Below are 19,395 nucleotides of genomic sequence, written 5' to 3' on the forward strand. Positions count from 1 at the left end.
TTTACATACTCTGATACAATATTGAAAATTCTCCTCATTAATTAATAGACCAAGGAATTTATACACCATATATAGTTATTATACTTCATATATATTTCAGGGGGGTTTTCAATTTACAACAGTATAATTTTAAAAATTAAAATTCGAAAAATGAGATGTAAATCATGAATTTTACAGCAAAACTAAATGATGTTTACACGAGTCATCTTCTCTAGCTAAACTTTATTTTTAATATAAACATTAAAAACATAGAATAAAAATGTACATTTTACGCCTTTACACGCTTACACTTGAAAAATCATTCGTATTTTTAGTTTCGTCTGAATTATTGACTCCAGATGCACAAATCTACATACGCTAGAGTCAAATATTCACTTAGCTAGAATCGCGAACATTAAATAAGGCAGAAAATTTGAAATGGAAAAATTAAATCACACCGTACCCCAGAGGTAGATGCTTCTGAATTTTACAAGTATTATAATTCACTTTAAAGGAAGTATATATGTCAACTAAATACCAGAAAACTACAGCATACATATTTAGAGCTAATTCATCTTATCTGACCCCATCTTCTCTATACCCCGAAATAAACCAAAAGAGAATAAAAAAAGAATCCAAATCTTGAAAGACTACCCTTTCATGTTACTTACATAACATTTACAGGAAATTAAATTGCATGAAAACATTTCGTGAAAATTTAAACATGTTGAAATCTCCAGGCAAGAAAGAACAATTGGCTTAATTAACCCCTATAAACGATTTTCACTATGCAACTTGCAACACCCAATTAAGGGGGCTTTAAGCCTACATTTTAAAATCAGTGAGTAGCCACTTTGTTTTCTTACTTAGAATTTTCAGCTCGATTAAATTTAATCAATGCTCAAAATGCAATTAACTATTCAGGTTCTACAAATCATGTGAGAAAGGTGTTAGAAATAGTGCCAAAACAAGGGCGAGATAAGGCCTTATAGCGCTCACAATCTTATCACAAAAGCTCCATCCCTTAAAATCATCTGTACCTTCATTTTCTTGAAGACCCCTTTCGCGACTTTGAATCATCAGATTCTTCAAACTCCAAGGCTTCATAACTCTAAAAAACCCTAATCCCTTGCTTCTTGAAAATGACACAAACTTATCACATAAACCCGAGCTCTTGGATATTGTTATTGGGAATTGATGGAATGCCACTTGATTATGGTGGACTCGAACCGTCTTTGATGGAACCACTTTATAGTAAAATGTTTTGGGTGCTTGCCGGGTCGAAATCAGCAATCCATGATTGATTTGTATCTTCTCATACATGTCAAAGTTTGGTGTACTAGAAAATTCATCCATGTCTCCATCATCATCAACCAAGAAATTGTCACTTGTATTGTCAATCACTAGTCCCTCAAAGATTTGATTATTTTTTAAATTCTGGTTACTTGTTTTTCCTACAATATTCATGCATACTGTATTATTCATATATATAATGAAGCTAGCTAGGTGTAGTTAGAGTAGAAAGGGTGGAAATGAGATTTTAAACTTCATAAAGTTTATATGAAAATAAATTATTTTTAATTTGAGGAGGTGATTTTCATGAAAATTGAACTTCCATGGACTGATTTTCAATGTTAATAAAATTTTCACTTATAGGATATGTGTTAACAGCTAGAAATGACTAACCTTGGAAGTCCTGACCTTCTCCTTGAATACTCGAAATATTTTCTACCGGAACACTCTTAAAATCATCCGAAAAATTCTGTCAAAGGACAAGGTATCGATGTTATATCTATATAAATACAAGAATGTGAATTGTGAATTTACATAAATATCCTTACCTTCATTTAATAATAATCATTAATACATATTTTCTTTTTCATATATTCTTTTAATAATAATCATTAATACATTTTTATTTTTTTCCATATATTCTTTTAATAATAATCATTAACACATTTTTATTTTTAAATTTAAAATTTACCTTTTTCATATATTCTTTTAATAATATTCTATATATATATCTCTATTATCCTTACCTTCATTTAATAATAATCATTAATACATGTTTTCTTTTTCATATATTTTTTTAATAATAATCATTAATACATTTTTATTTTTAAATTTAAAATTTACATAAATTAATACATGTTTTCTTTTTCATATATTCTTTTAATAATAATCTATATCTATATAAATATATGAATGTGAATTGTGAATCTAAATATATCTACAATTCACATTCGAGATCAAATTCACAGAAAATCACTATCATAATGTTATAAATTGTTAGTATTACGAACATTAAGGTAATAATGAGAAGACGAATAGAGATGAGTGTGATTAAATAAAATTAAATTAATAATAAATATTAAGGTCATATAACACATTTTTTTTCCCATTTAGAATGTAAATATATTTAGATTACTTATGTATCAACAAAAATACGTGATTGATAGAAAATATTTGTATGTAAGTGATTTCATTGCAAACATTTAAGTTATTTAATCAATTTTCAATATATTATGCTAAATACATATTACTAAATAATATATTATCTATTAATCTATTAAATATATGACTTTCATTTGTGAGCTTACTATTATATTATTTTTTTTGTTTTACAATTTGTCATGTTAATGGTGTTATTTAAGTCATTTTTTATCTTAGTTTAATAAGATCATTAATAGTGTATTTAACTCAATCAAACTAATTATTATTTTAATTTATTTTTAAATTTAATTTTAATTACTTAAATTTATACATTGCCGTCAAATAATAATAGGAAGACAAAGGGAGATGAGTCGGATTGAATAAAAATAAATTATTAATAAATATTTAGTCAATTTTTTTTATAAATGATGCTAAATAAATATTACTAAATAATATGCTCCATTTGACCATTTTGTATTCTTGCAATGAGAGGAGTTTTTTTACCCTAGCGTTAACATGTTTGATTGTTATATGTCATTTGTATTGATCATGTAATTGTGTTTGGATTATTTATGTGATTTGTTTGTTTGCACAAAGAAAAGAGAGAACAAAATCAAATATCCAACAAAAATTATTATTTTTCAATTTTTTATTGTTGAGATATTTTGTTAATTTTTAAACACATAATGCATGTTTTCTGTTTGCTTAGATTACTTGATTTGAAGTGACTTAGAAAATATTAAAAAAATTGAAATATTTCTTCGTTTTTACCTTATGTATCAGAATATCAAGAGATAATATTTTTTATTTATTGGGGCAATTGCAATTAGATGAGTTTTTTTACCCTAGCGTTAACATGTTTGATTGTTATATGTCATTTGTATTGATCATGTAATTGTGTTTGGATTGTTTATGTGATTTGTTTATTTGCACAAAGAAAAGAGAAAACAAAATCAAATATCCAACAAAAATGATTATTTTTCAATTTTTTATTGTTGAGATATTTTGTTAATTTTTAAACACATAATGCATGTTTTCTCTTTGCTTAGATTACCTGGTTTGAAGTGACTTAGAAAGTATTAAAAAAATTGAAATATTTATTCGTTTTTACCTTATGTCTCAGAATATCAAGAGATAATATTTTTTATTTATTGGGGCAAATGTATTTCCAAACTTCTGTCTATAAATCAATATTTAAAATTTTTACGACATTATTATATTCTCTAATCAATTTGTTTTACTTAAATTGATAGAAGACATTTTAGTTTGAGTTTTTATGTATTTGCTTATATTATTTTTGTAATATTATTTATTATGAAAATAATAGGTGAACTACAAAATTTGGTAGGTCTAAGAGTCTTCTGATGAACGACAAATATGGATAAATTATTAAAATATATAATATCCAGTAGATTTTTGGCATGCGATTTTGTTCTAATTCAATGATTATGCATGATTCTAAATTTTTATTATATCACAAGTTAACACATGCCTAATATTTTTCTATGGTTTAAGAAAAATTGTGTGACTTCCTCCAATATTATCTCGATATATTTCGAGGTGACAACAAGATTGTTTTTGTCTCTTTTTTTAGTCAAAGTGTCTAACCAGCTAATTCATAACATATATGATGGTAGCATAGAAAACCCCTCGTCAAATAAATTCACTAAGCCAAATATTGAAACTCAAATAAAATTCTACAATATTTCATCAAATTAATTTTGACTATCATAAAATGCTCATGAAATCTAAATGGTTATATTATTAGATGAGAATCATGAGATATTGAATGAGACAAATACTTTGACATATATTTGAATGATATCTCATATGCATATCTTAATTACATTATTCGTATTTCTTCTCAAGATTTTTAAAATACAATAATTAATTTTATATATCGTTCCACAAGATATAAAATATTATAAAACAAAATATAAACTCGATAGAAGAAAATTTGTTTAGTTTCAATGAATAATATAATATTATGTTCTAAACGCAACAAATGAGATTGAAACTATATCATCCTCATGACATGATGCACGCAATCATTATTTCAAAGCTTCCAAAAAATGACGATCAAGATGACTTTCTTCAATTGCGTCAAATTAAATGAGGACACAATTCTAAGATATAGTCATTTGAAGAGATTTCAAGTATTTTTCTCACAGTGATTGAGAGATAGTTGTTAAAAATTTATTAACCTTATAGCTATATGTTGATAATATTGATACTAAATATATAAAAATGATATCACAAATATCACAATATTTGAAGAAGGTGCAACATCATTCATTGGTTATGTTGTTGAAGAATACATAGGTTATACATATTTTTAGTCACAAGTGAAAACTTAACACGAGAAAAAACATTTTTTCTTAAGAGTTATAGTTGATGATTGTCAAAAGCGGAAAAATCATTTAACAATAAAAAAATAGTCGGGAAAATAAGATTATCAGATAAAAACAATGTAGAAAACAGAAAAAATGGCGTGATAAAGAAGCAAACTACGAGCATGTCAGATCCCCAATAAAGATTGTAAATAACATAATAGATGTTAAAGACGATCAGATACTTGCTGAACATACCAAAATAGTTATATGCATATTATAACAACTAAGACAAAGAGTTGTTGAGTTGTCAAAATCAACCAAGAAGCATATTGAAAAGTGTGTCAAGTGGATAAGATAATTTATCTGATTCATATACCGTCTATGGTCATGATTTTTTATTTTTTATGGCTTAGTTTGTTTCAGTTGATAAATGTTATTAACCATGTTTTAATTCATTTAAATATTATCAAAATTTCGTACATATATTTTCAACAGTTTAGATTTTTACGTGCAACGCACGCACATTTTTCTAGTATATATATATATACACACACACACACACACGAACTGAATGTTTAAAACTTGAAAAGTTAAAATGTTGTGCAGCCATTAGGTACCTTGTCAAATTCTTTGTTTGACGTGCCCACCCATCTCAAATTCTCTACCATTCTGTCCGGATTAAAAGCTTCATCCTTTTCCTCAATTTCAATAGGCCGATGAATCTGTTCTTCTCTTAAGTTGTTCATATATCTCGAAGAACTAATGTCAGGAATCTTTGGGTTATTACTATGAACAAAGAATGAAAAATCATCAGTAGGTGCGTAAGTTCTTGCAGTCCAAGGATCATGATTTTGAAGATTATGCGAAGCTTGAGCCACCGACAAGATTTCCTCTAAAATTTCAGTTTGATTTGTATTTTGATCATCGAACATAGGACTCGGACGCGAGAACGCGGTAGGATCCCTAGAAAAGTATGCCTGGGATAAGTGCTGTACTTCTAATGGAGGAAGTGAAAACCGGTGTTGTAACCTTGCACATTCTAAAGCTATGTCAACCTGAAAAATAGGGGAAAAAATAACAATTTGTAGCATAATTAAGTATTAGAAATAGGATGATGAATTTGTACAAAAATAATATAATTTTGACGGGGGGTACCTTTGATGGTGGACACGGTAACGGGTTGCAATCGGAGTAAGGATTTGGGAAGCTGAATGTCTCTTCGGATAAGTACTGCATCCATTTTGCATCACTTGATGGTCCAGTTACGATATCATCAACATCCTCCCCTGAGTTATAAAGATGCTGATGCTGGTGATGATCATTTATACCGGAGGACCGATCGCTTGCTGATGTTACGTGCTCGTCTCCTATTACTTTTGGCCCCATGTTCAAACTCTTCTTGAATATTCGGCACAGAGCATAAGCATCCTGAAAATATTTCCCGAAAAAAGAAGCAACTTTGATGATTTGATGTGATGTTAAAATTGCCAACCGATGTTAATACGTGTGTGTGTAATGTGCTGAGGTAATTATTATTCCGTACGTCTCATATATATATTAATTCTACTTTATAGAAAGCATGTTCAATTCCGAAACAACGAAACTAGGGTTCCAAGTTTCACCTGGAGGCCTGTATTCGTCTCGCATTCCCTTTCGTCGAGACGATATTCGTGCATGACCCAATCTGTCCGGGATCCATGAGGTGCCCTCCCTCTATAGTAAACTAGGGTTTTCTTCATGCCCACAGCCCTCATCTGTGAATTTACCTTCCTATCCTTTCCCGTGGCCTTCCAATATCCCGCTTTTGTAGCCCGATTAGTCCTCGAACCATTGGGATATTTACGATCTCGAGGGCTAAAAAAGTACCATTCAAGATCTTTGCTTGGCAACAATGATTTTCCTGCTTGTCATTATAATCTATTCAAATTAATGACTCAACATGCATGCCATCTTACCATATTTGTGACAAATAACTATCCATCAGATTCAAATTTCTCTTCATGAATTGAACATAAACTTCTTAATCAAAGATAATCACATGGGTTTATATGGCTTTTCTTGGAGTTGTTACAATTAAACTAAAGTAGCTAGGATAAAAAGCAGTGAGTTTTGTAAGATATATATTATTCAATCGAAGAATGTTCTTCTTTTATTTTCTTTTTGACTTATTACAATATGAAAAAGCTGTAGGGACCCGTCATGATTAAGCAATTTCCCCTTTCTCCAAGGGGTTACACTATTGAAAAAACAAAGCTAATTATTGTTGACCGATAAATTGGCAGTTCTTGAGGACTACTTTTTTAAAATTTAAAGCTCCAACTTAACGTTGTGTTAACTAAATAAATTCCATAATATTGGATACGTCAAAATTGTACAATTATAGTGTTATCAAATTTGTGTTTATGATTTTTCTCCATGTGCTACCGAAAATTTTAGTTAAATGGGATGGTCATGAAATCTCAAAATCATGTTATTATTTGAAGACCCTGACTGTGCATCAGGCGATGAATGAAATTTTTGGCAGATTCCCTCAGGAAATATTTTCTATGATTGTATAGTATGATATGTTGTCAAAATAAATACAGGAGTTGTACCTTTCTTCATCTTTTCACTTAAACTAATTTTGCAAATTTCTCCATTCTTTTCCTTCAGTCTTAATCAAAGTATAACGTTTTTGTCTTGCGTAACACAAAAAAAAAACACTGAATTTCACATAACCTATTTGCCATCATAACACTTTCTATCTAATCAACATTGTTTTAGAGAGATCAATGAATTTTGTTTTGACGATACTTTTACGTATATATTTTTAAAAAATACATAATTTATAATTTTAGAAAAAATTTCATTTTAAAAAATGGACTTTTCGTATTTCTCATGACTATACAACGTGATAGTAATGAAAGAAATATGTACCTGGCAGGTCCCATGGCTCACATTTGTATAGATCAACTTCAGGAATGACTTCAAGCTCTATTTTTTGACCATTGATCTTCCTCTTCAGATAATATGCAACAAGCTCCTCATCCGTCGGATGAAACCGGAAACCAGGTGGCAATGACACCGGGGCCATTGTGTATGATTAATCTTCTGATGAAAATGAAGAGAACTGTCTGGCTAGCCTCGAACCAAAAACAACAGAGACAGACCAGCCTCCTAAATATATATAGGACACCTATATATTGATCGAACTGTCGAAAAGCAACCAAATTAAAATAGATAACCTACACAAATCATAGTCCACACACATGTTTTGAATATAAAAATCGTAAATGCACATGTAAATACTGTATATATGCATACAAACAAATATATATACATGTTAAGAAAATAATGAGTGTGTCAGAGCCCAAGAATAGCGCAAATAAAAAATTTCAAGTCAAGAGAATAAGAGAGAACCTTAGTTCGAGAAGATCCAAAATGGATTGAGGAGGGAAACGATGAAGCACACAAATTGGTAGAAGGGGGAGGTTTTGATAAGAGAACAAAAAGAGAAAAGAATGCTTACAAAGAATAAAATATTAAAAAGCTAATGTGGGAGGCAGCCACCCCCTACAACTATTTCACTTTACCTTTAAGAAAAAATATACCATATTTTATTTATTTTTAATTAAAATGTTTGCTTTAATTGCCACTCTTTCTTCCCAAGCTCGCTTTCCTTTTCCTTGATCCTTTTCTTTGAGTTATGTGTGACACAAACTGATCGATCATTACATAAATATCTGTGAATACAACTTTGTTAATATTTCCCATTTTAATTTGTTATGATTTAATAATAAATATATTATTTTATATCTTAATAAAAAGGGAGTGTTAATTATTAATTAATTTTCCATATTAGCTAGCTAGCTAGTATATTGATCCTATTCTTGGGACATATCCTTTGTTGGAATCTGAGGTTGCCTGTTCCACGTGGTAACATGTCATTTGATGCATTGACATCATGAATTGAACTGGGTTTTGTTAGGGATCTTTGAATTGCTCCAAACTCAAACAAACATGTGTTTTCATTTGGCGGCTTTCTTAACTGTAACATCTCGACAAGAACATATATTATTTTTGCATTAATTATACATATATGTGTAGTAATAAATATTTTGGAACAATGATTGATTGTGATTATATGATTATACAATATCTATTTTTAGATGGTATATTTGATCTTACCTTATATTTTTTTCTGTTGAGAATTGTTTTTTTTTTTTTTTGGTAAAATATTAAGATTGTTTACTCCAAGTGTATAAATTTTTATGCCTTAATTGATCGATTAAAGCAAGATTAATGAAAGATATAACCACACATAAGAGGAAAAAGATTAGAGAACAATTTCCCATTTAATACATGGAAATTTTAATACATAAGATCTAAAGAATAACTTCCCATTTAATAATTACGTAATTATTGTTATTATTTTTGCCCTGTTATTATTAATTATTGCCTAGCTAGAAATCATCTACATCCAAAATAACCCATATTAAAACTCATTAAATAATAGTATAATAGAATATATATATATATATTTTTTAAAAAAATTTAACTTTTCTAATATTTTCCTTAATATGTGAAAACACATATACATGAGACGGATAGAGTAAAAAAAAACCTTAGGGAGATTTTGGCTAATTTTATTCGCACAAATGAAATTGAAACATGTGCAATAAATGGAGTGTAAATAAGATTTGTGGAGAATTTTCATTTCTTTCAAGTGTGGTAGTTATAGAATTATCATGCTGTCCCCTCCACACGTGCTATTGAATTTAAGAATATGGCTCTTTTAATTATTTTCGTGGAGATGAACTTTAGTTTTTTTAAAAGAAAAATAATTATTCAAAACTTAATATAATAGGACTCGATAAAAATTACTTGACTTTAGCTTTGCTATTCTTGCCTGATTAATAACATAAAACAAATATAAAGTAATCAAATTAAATCCCAACATTCGGTGATAAAAAAATTTATTAATATTTAAATAAATTTTTGAAGGGTATAAAAAATGTAGCATCAGACAAAAGTTTAAAGATTTTTTTTTAAAAAAAAAAATTGGAAACGATTGCTCACTCTTCCCTTGATGTGAAATAAAATATGATTTCATGATGATAAAAAAAAGGAGAAAAAGTTCGATACACAATTCCTTTCAGCAGTTCAATCCATTATTGGCTGTTTCTAGCAAAAGCATGATAATTCGCCACACATGCATCTGGATATCATTTTGCTTTAGCAAGACCACCCATCAACCTATTGTACGTAGCAATATCAGGTACAAACCCTCTATCCAACATCTCATTCACCAGAGCTTCCCCCTCTTCTCTTCTACCCTCCTTCGAGTAACCAGAAATCAATATCCTATACATCATTCCATCTTGATGCAAGCCCTTTTGAGAAGCCAACAACCTCAACTTGTTTGCTTCCACAGTTTGTCGAGAATCACACAAATGAGAAAGCAGACTATTAAACGTCACAGAGTCCGGAACAATATTCTCTTTAAGCATCTTTCTAACCAACTTCACTGATTCATCGCTCTTTCCAACACCACATAAAGCCTTCAATCAAAGTAGTGAACGAGAACAAGCTCGGTGCGTAACCTTGTCCCCACATCTCATCTACCAATTCAAATGCTCTTCCCGCATTTCCCTCCTTGCAGAGTTTCTCGATTAACATGAGATAATCGAACCCATGAGGCAGTACTCCTTTCCTAAAAAAATCAATCATCAAATCAGATGCTTCCACAATCTTTTCTTGCCTACAAAGTCCGTCAATTAAGATCTCACAAGTTGCACACGAAAACTTGCACCCGAAATCGATCATTTCATGTGCCAGTCCTATCGCCTCCTCAGTCTTTCCATCCTGAAAGAATCCTTTGAGCAAAGTATTAAAACTAACCACATTCGGTAGACAACCTTTTTCTTTCATTTCTCGGAACACATCTAATGCTAATGCAAACTTATTACTCCTACAGTAACCACTGATTAAGGTATTAAAGGTAACCACATCTGGATTCACCATGTCCCTGATCATCCTCCCATAAAACTCGACCCCTTTATCCAATTTCCCAAATTTAAAAAAACCATGAATCACAATATTATACAAAGCCGCATCAGGCTTTCCATCGATCAGTCTTTTCATAGTATCAAACGCAAAGAGAGCATTATCAAATTTACCACTCCTACAAAATGCACCAATCGAAACACGGAAAATAGCCTCAATCTTGGGGCAAGAGAAAATACCGTCAGCACAGGGGCAAGGATTGGCGGCGATGAACTCGAGAAGTGAGTGGAGAGAATCAAGGCGGTGGGAATAAACAAGGGAACGGGCCATGTACTCGAAAGTGGAATGGTCATGACGGAAAGAGTCAAGCGTGGCGGTATAACGGAAGAGGTAGAAGTCAAGGTGGCTGAGTGTGGGGTGGTGGCGGAGCCGGGTCTTCATAAAGTGGACGAGTTCATTAGGAGAAAAGCTCGTGGAGTTCTCTTTGAGATGGGTTTTGAAGAGGGTAGTGAGTTGGATGATTTGAGTTTGGGTGATGGAGGAGGTCGGAGTTAATTCCGAGAGAGAAAGTGGGGATTCTGGCAGAGTCAGTGGAGGTGGAGGCAGAGGTGGCACAGTGGGCAAGCGGTGGCCAGGTATTGGGAGTCTCTTGAGTGCTCTAGACATGCCCTGCTACTGTTTACTTGTTACAAGTCTCCAAAAACAGAAATTATCACATGAATTTTCGGAGTGCAATGCCTGACAGGATGCCTTTGGATATATAGGTGTTCAAGTTCAACCCGAATGATAAAATTAACAAGAACCCAGTACCAAATCTGACATGATCACAAAACAGTGAATAATTTCGACATGAATTTTTGTAAATCAGTTGCCAAGCTAAAACAGAGAACTTTCTTCTTCTATGCCCTGAGTTGTTACAAAATAAAATAAGGCACTAGTCTATGCCCATTCAAAAACCCCAAATCTGGTAATTTAGGGCAATCAAGTTTCATGGGAAAAGGGGTATAACGTTTATAATTCTAATTAGCAATTACATATCTTATCTTCCAATGGATCGAAGAACAAAAGCCAGTAGTGATCGTCGTCCCTTACCTTATAAAAGCTTCAAATTCGTGGAAGACGGCTGGGTAGAATCGGAATCGAGAAAGAAGTGGCGATAACTGATCGATTCTTCAAATTTTGGACCGATTGGATTGTTTTGTGGCTCAATTGGGTCCTTTCTCATTTCCAATATTTAATTTAGTTAGTAGAAAAAAAGTAAATAATGGGTTTAATTTCTGTTGATTTAATAATAAAATATGAATTTACGTTGGCTAAATCTAGATACTCTTACTTTGGGATCAAATGTTTTTGTAGTTATTTTCGGGTACAATTTTTGTATGCATTCAACAATTGTGTGTTTTTGAACTGTTTAGGGAAAATGTTTAGATTTCCAATCCGATCAACATCTGAACCAGCTAAATTTTCTGCTCCAAGAAACCATCAAGTCGAAGCAATCTTTGCAGTAGAATAAATTCATTAATAGATTGACTTGGGAAATATTTACAGCCAAAGGATTGACAATTTAGCCTCGACCAAATACTCATCGGTCAACATACATTTCTTTGTTACAAGTGTTGGATTATATATATAATATATATGTTGAGTTATGTGTTATTAGACTTTTTGTGTGTGTATTAAGGGTATGTAGTAAGTTTAAAATCATGAGTTTGGCTTTGCTAGAAAAATAAAGTTGGTATTACGAGTTTATTTTGAGGTACATTTTATGTATATATAACATTGACTAGTCAGGAGATACTCTCTCATATACTCATGTGCATTGAATGAATTGACTTGTGTGCGAAGGTGACTTGAGTGCGTCGAATGTCGGACCAACCAATGTGAAAATCGTCCATCTTTTGCTATTTATTATTCTCATTCAGACATTCCACATGCTCTACGAGACTTTTCACTGACTGTATGTTGTTGCTTCGGATAGGCAGACGTCTGGTGCTTTGGCTGGCCAACTTTTGGCCTTTCGGATGCTCATTATGTGATTGTGTGAGTATTCAAATATCATATATTAGTATCAGATCTTAAAATGTTGATACTCCAATATCATATATTAGTATCACACTTTTTATATTTTATAACGATTTTCATCGAGGAAAAGACATATGTCATTAATATCAACACTTAGGATACATGTTACTCGAATATCATATATTAGTTCCAAATTTAAAATATTATATATCATTAACATATTTTTAATATTTTATATTAATTTTCATTCTAAAGTCTAGTCATTAATATCAATATATATAATATTAGTATGATATTTTTTAATATTTGTACCATTTTCATAATATTGGATAATCTCCATCTCACTCAAAAAGACATGGAACACTGAGTTTTGTGACTCTCAGTTCATTTGACTCCCCTTCGGAAACCATTGGCCGTAGCCAGAGATCTCTTCTTTCCCTATTCCCATTTTCGGAAAGATTGATCTTGAGATAGAGAATATCAAGAAAAACCAAAGAGAACCGGAATGGGGTTCGAAAAGATCAAGGTGGCCAACCCCATCGTTGAGATGGACGGTCAGATTCAGGATGCTCTCTCTTTTTTCCACGATCTATTTATTTTTCTTTGCGATCGAATTTTCTTGTACATATTCTTTTTTATTCTGTTTATTTTGGCATATTTTGATGGTATTCATGAGTTGTTTGGAAAGATATATGCTTTTGCACTCTGTTTTTGGAGTATCTTCGGATCTTTTTTGATTTCCTGAGGAATGCGGGCCAAATTGCTCTGCTGTGAATTATCTAGTGTGACAAATCGATATGTGTTTCTGCACTATTTTATTGTCTGTGTCTGCTTAAATTGTTGGCCTGTATTTAACTGAATTTGTTTTTGAATATTTGATTCAAAATGGGCTTGAAATGATATGATTTTCTATTTACGTCCCTTCTCTGGCACCTTTTTTTGTTTCGTTTTTTACTTAAAATCTATATATGTTGTGCAGGAGATGAGATGACAAGGGTGATTTGGAAACTAATAAAGGACAAGGTATGAAATCAGATTTTCAGCTCAATCATAGTACCGATTTTCCCTATAGTGTCCTTTCAATAACCAGTGGATATGAATTCTTAATTGTGTTTTGATTAATAGCAGTTGATCTTGCCATTCTTGGAGTTGGACATAAAATACTTCGACCTTGGCCTTCCTCACCGTGACTCCACAGGATGATAAAGTTACGGTTGAAAGTGCAGAAGCTACTCTCAAGTAAGTGATCTGTATTTTTTTTGTAGGCTGGTAAACAAACAAAGCACGAATCAAGTGTTTAAAACATTTTCAGGCTTATATTTAGGCTCATGAAATCTAGGGTGGAACTTGAGTCGCTCATTGAACTAGTATAGAGTTGTTTGGGTTCAAAATTGAGTACATGAGTAGGAATCGTCTATTGTGTCGACGATATTAAACTGGATTCATTTTTGAAAGATTAAAAAATTGGTTTTATTATAGTATTTATTCACTATGTTTGATATGATATATGTTCAACATAGAGGTAAACAACCGCTAAGAATAATTAAAAGCTAACAACCAGCTCATGGAATAATCGAACTCTAGCCAAACAGCTAGGAAAAGTCATCTCGGCAAATCTTACCCCCGTGATCTAAATGAAACTCAACCATCCAAGAAGTAGACTTTGGTGTACTTCTATGACTCGTTTTTGTGTCTCCATACCAGCTGATTGTAGGGACGTATATGATGGAGAATCATTGTCAATTGATTATAGGCAAGTGTAATCCAGCTACTTTTCAGCAGTTTGCATGCTTCTGTAACCTTGCTATGGTTTTGGTTGGACATTTGATTATCTTTTACCCTTCTTTAATGGCCTTTCATGCTGTGTATATTCAAATTGCAGGTACAATGTAGCTATTAAGTGCGCAACCATTACTCCAGGTTTGTTAGCTTGAAAGTCATGGATTGCTCATGCCTCGTTGCTTTCTTCTAGATCTCTGCCACCATTAACCCTACTTCTTAATAAAGCGAATTATGATGACATAATGTTCAAAGCTTGCAGATGAAGCCCGTGTGAAGGAGTTTGGATTAAAGTACATGTGGAAGAGTCCGAATGGTACAATTAGGAACATTTTGAATGGTCAGTGAATCAACTTTCTTTGTACTCGTGAACTTTTGTTTTGTTTTTTAGATCTTGATGACCCCAATTCAACTCGATTTTCTCACAGGCACTGTCTTTAGAGAACCAATCATGTGCAACAATGTTCCTCGCCTTGTCCCAGGTAGGAGCTGTGACTTTTGTAGAGTTATTTAATTGGTTTTGTTACTAGAACTGTTCTAAACATTTTGATGCAACCTTCAGGATGGACAAAGCCAATTTGCATTGGAAGACATGCTTTTGGAGATCAATATCGAGCTACTGATGCGGTTATTAAAGGAGCTGGAAAGCTCAAATTGGTTTTCGGTACAGTATCCTAATTAACATTTTACTTGTGAATTTAAAGGTGCCTTAAGCTGTTTTGAATCTTTAATCGTATATCTTGGGTGAGTCTCTGAGTTTGTGACTGAATGATTAACTCGAAATACAGTGCCAGATGGAAAGGATGAGAAGGAAGTATTCGAGGTCTTCAACTTTACGGGTGCCGGTGGAGTTGCTCTATCGATGTACAACACTGATGAGGTTTTTCTTTACCAAACTTTCTGCTGAAGCTTTTGAATAAAACTGATAAGATGCTGGAAGCTGACTTATTTTTTGGGGATGCAGTCCATTCGTTCATTTGCTGAAGCTTCTATGAACACCGCATACCTGAAAAAGTGGCCGCTATATCTTAGCACTAAGAATACGATTCTCAAGAAATATGATGGCAGGTATACAATAAGTTTCTTACAATATTAATCATACAATTTTTCATTTTTACTCTGGTTATTATAATGCTCAATTTATTAGCATGGAACACCCTGAAAAGATTACCCCATGTGTCACCTCACCTTCTTCATTCTTGTCAATATAAGTCATATCAGGGGCCCATGGCCACTTCCATGTTAGCATATAATTTATTCATGAAAATATCCTTTTACAAAATCAAATAAACTAAGATTTCAAATGACATTTGTCATTTAAAAATTCTTAATTTGATATAGAGTGGATTTGAAATTCACTTGACTTAGTCTATTCAAATGAGTCAAGAAATTTGAAATTATAGATTAAAAATCCCCGTTTCAAATCCATCGATCCAAATGATTCTAAGTGAATCGAATATGTGGATAATACAATATCATTTGTGTAGAAGTGGTAAATGAATTGTAGGTGAGAGTAATTAATACTACGAGGCAATTGCATTCTAGGCAATAAAATAATAGAAGACTTGCAAATAAAGTTTATACTATATCTAGTGGCTATTTTGTATTTATTTATGACAAAAGAGCTTTGTGATTTCTATAAGCCAAATATAATAAAAGACTAATAATGAAAGCACTACACACTGAAAATTTCAAATTAAAAATTTGTCAAATAATTATCTTAATAATAATTATTTCATTTACTTTTTAAAAATGAAATATACATATAAGTTTGTGGAGCAATTTTTTTTATTAAAATAAAAAACCTGTCGTATATAAAAACTTTTTTTATAGATAATTTGCATAGCAAAGATTTTCTGAATTACTGATTGGTATCTTTTATTTTTAATAAAGTTTAAGCTTATTTTTTGAAAGCCAATGTTTGAAGTCTTATTTTTTATGAAATTCTCTCTTTATGTATAGATTTAATAAAGTTATATTTGATTTCCTGAATCACATTCTTTTGTTTTGCACATTGAAATTGAGATTAATTTTGAAAATATGCATTTTTGGATTGCCAATCTGAAGAGTTAAAGTTGCTTGTCTTTGCATTTATACAGAGAGTGGTATTGATCAAACTCATGTTTATTGTGTGCAGATTCAAGGACATCTTTCAAGATGTTTATGAATCTTCATGGAGATCCAAGTTCGAGGAAGCAGGAATCTGGTGAGTCGCCTGACCTATAATTTCCAGCATCTGGTTTTTCTTCAAATCTCACCCTGTTAACCTTCCACGATTTTCGCAAATGCAATATAAACTCAGGTATGAGCACCGTCTCATCGATGATATGGTTGCCTATGCTCTGAAGAGCGAAGGAGGTTATGTATGGGCTTGCAAGAACTACGATGGGGATGTTCAGAGTGATTTCTTAGCACAAGGTAGGCATTACTTTCTAAATCCCAACACAGTGCAAAAATCGTAATTATGCTTCTGATACTAATTTCCAGTGATCAAGGATCGAAGTGGACAGTAATTGTTCGTACCTAGAAGGGGCCTATCAATTATTATGTAACTTTTGGTGTTTATTGTCTCATCACCCATTTCAACACTATTTCAACTTTGTTCTTCCTTTATATTTGTGCTTTGAGTCGTTTCAATTCATTATTTCATCTATCTTGCAGGGTTTGGATCTCTTGGGCTGATGACATCAGTCCTGGTATGCATATACAATTTCTCTTCTATAGATTCTACCCACATTATTTTTATCTTGGATCCTTTTTGAATTTGTTGTCATAAAAAATTCTTATTTTTTTGAGACTCTTAACTTTCATTACTGAAATTCTATTGTATGTATTTGTTCACGACGTCAACTGCATTTCTTGTCTCCAAAATTAATAAACTCACTTATATCTGTTCATTTTCACCCTAGATTCTAACAGATTTCTGTACATGATTCAGGTATGCCCCGATGGTAAGACAATTGAGGCAGAAGCAGCCCATGGAACTGTTACGCGCCACTACAGGGTTCACCAAAAAGGAGGCGAAACCAGTACTAATAGCATTGCCTCAATCTTTGCTTGGACTCGTGGTCTTGCACACAGGTAACTATTAATATTTTTCAATATAAAAAATCCCCGTCTATCAAAAACCGAGCTTAAAATAGAAAACTAGTGATGACCGAGCCACACTTATTTATAGAGCAAAACTGGATGACAATGCAAAACTCTTGGATTTTACGGAGAAACTAGAAGCAGCTTGTGTCGGTGTTGTGGAATCTGGAAAGATGACCAAGGATCTTGCCCTTATAATCCATGGATCTAAGTGAGTCGCCGATGGGAGTTCTCAAATGACCCTTTCTTTTCCAAGTATGTTATAACTCGAAGTTTGGATTTATGTAATAACTCATTGTGTTTTTTAAAATTGTAGGCTTGGAAGAGATAAGTATCTGAACACCGAAGAGTTCATTGATGCGGTCGCTGATGAGCTTAAAGTCAAGCTTTCAAGCGGAGCATAATAAAATGGAGTTGAATCAGAAGAAAATGATATGAGAGATTGCTGCTTCCATTGTTTAAATGGATTTAATTTGTGTTGCAGTTGCAGCTGATGTTGAAATGAACCCTTTGGCTTAGTAGTTTTAGCTTCTTGCTACTATTAACTCTAGTTTTTCCAAGCATTTTGGAGAGATTTTAATACGCCGTTCCATTTTCTGTTTGCAGTTTTTTTTTTTTTTTTTTTGTGAGACTTGGATTTTCGAAAATGTCCTTTCACTCGACTCGATTGAATCATAATAAATTATTCTCAAGTTTTAGATCTTGAATTATATATCTATATCTATATAAGACAAAATTAATTCATATTCCTATAATATTTTATAGTGTAATTGTGAAATCAATTTGTTCACATGTTTGATTCAAACAAAAGATCAGGATCTAGAAACCAGCAGATTTGAAGACAGCCAAAGGAATTTAAATACTTTGACCGACCTAATACAAGACATGATTGACTTTTATGCAGAGAGATGGTAGCTGTGAATTAATTTGTAGGATCCCATTTAATTTAATTTTTTTACTATAGGTTAGCGGCTAAAATAAACTTTTATAATGTTTTGAATTGACAATTAGTCAGCATTCAATGGAACTCGTCAAATGTACATAGGCATTTATGTAATTTTGAGTTGGTCAAGAAGACGCATTATACCTACGGAAAGAATTGTTTTCAGTTGGCCGTTGGATGATAATAATCAAGAATTGATATTTATATTTTATTATTATTTTAATAATAATAATAATAATAATAAGTGTCCAGGGTCCCCATGCTTTTATTTTCACGCGTCCAAGCATATTCCTCCCCGCCATTATTTCATGGTATTGCTATTAAATTATACGACAAATGTTATATTTTTTAGCTTCTAAAAACACTTTTTTTTAAAAAAAAAAAAAATATTATACAAGACAATCCCTACAAATGGTTTAAGATCATACAATGTGGAATGGAGCTCCGTGAATGTAGATTGAGTGTTGGAAAGCTAAATTCATCATATTTTCCATGAAAATGTAATTGGCAAATTGTTTGGAACCGGAAACAATGCAATAATTTAAGAACATTGTTTTGTATTATATATAATCTTGTATATTATCCTGTGGCTGTGTCTGGTTTGACAAATCTGACTGCTAATTCCAAGTCTCAATTCAATGTTGATAAAGAAAAAAGCAAAAGCACCCCAATGAAAATAAAATATATCAAGTCGATCTAGACCATTATAATATGTTTGTTTGACGAAAAACCATTGAATAACGTACGTACGTGTGTTGTATGTAATAAAACCGTTCCAAAAGAATCGCTTTAGGAAGGTTCGGCCCTGTACTTGCCATCGGAGGCAGCTCA

The 19,395-nt window shown here is 32.0% G+C and overlaps 2 protein-coding genes and 1 pseudogene across 3 annotated transcripts; 1 reads left to right on the forward strand and 2 right to left on the reverse strand.

Moving 5' to 3' along the window:
- Positions 1-448: 448 nt before the first annotated feature.
- LOC142506224 (NAC domain-containing protein 54-like) lies at positions 449-8,237 on the reverse strand. Of its 2 annotated transcripts, none has more exons than XM_075619409.1 (7): positions 8,145-8,237; positions 7,662-7,835; positions 6,368-6,645; positions 5,901-6,173; positions 5,363-5,800; positions 1,666-1,741; positions 449-1,433 (listed from the first exon to the last, which is right to left on the reverse strand). In XM_075619409.1, exons 2-7 carry the CDS (start codon positions 7,816-7,818, stop codon positions 907-909), a joined length of 1,749 nt encoding a protein of 582 aa, XP_075475524.1. In that variant the 5' UTR covers positions 7,819-7,835; positions 8,145-8,237; the 3' UTR covers positions 449-906. The 2 variants fall into 2 exon arrangements, with proteins under 2 accessions (XP_075475524.1, XP_075475523.1); XM_075619408.1 differs by having other exon boundaries at positions 7,662-7,936; positions 8,145-8,233.
- A 1,573-nt stretch (positions 8,238-9,810) lies between these two features.
- On the reverse strand, positions 9,811-11,970 carry LOC142505520 (uncharacterized; annotated as a pseudogene).
- Positions 11,971-13,073: 1,103 nt separating this feature from the next.
- Positions 13,074-18,319, forward strand: LOC142505289 (isocitrate dehydrogenase [NADP]-like). Its single transcript, XM_075618211.1, is given in 16 exon segments — positions 13,074-13,306; positions 13,732-13,775; positions 13,881-13,949; positions 13,951-13,991; positions 14,635-14,672; positions 14,794-14,871; positions 14,960-15,013; positions 15,094-15,195; positions 15,320-15,411; positions 15,496-15,599; positions 16,669-16,737; positions 16,834-16,949; positions 17,193-17,227; positions 17,470-17,612; positions 17,710-17,832; positions 17,938-18,319. Coding segments are annotated over 16 exon segments (1,245 nt in total). The 5' UTR covers positions 13,074-13,257; the 3' UTR covers positions 18,026-18,319.
- The last annotated feature ends 1,076 nt before the right edge of the window (positions 18,320-19,395 follow it).

This window comes from Primulina tabacum, chromosome 10 (genome assembly GCF_025594145.1).
Source record: "Primulina tabacum isolate GXHZ01 chromosome 10, ASM2559414v2, whole genome shotgun sequence".
In the NCBI taxonomy this organism is placed as follows: Eukaryota; Viridiplantae; Streptophyta; class Magnoliopsida; order Lamiales; family Gesneriaceae; genus Primulina; species Primulina tabacum.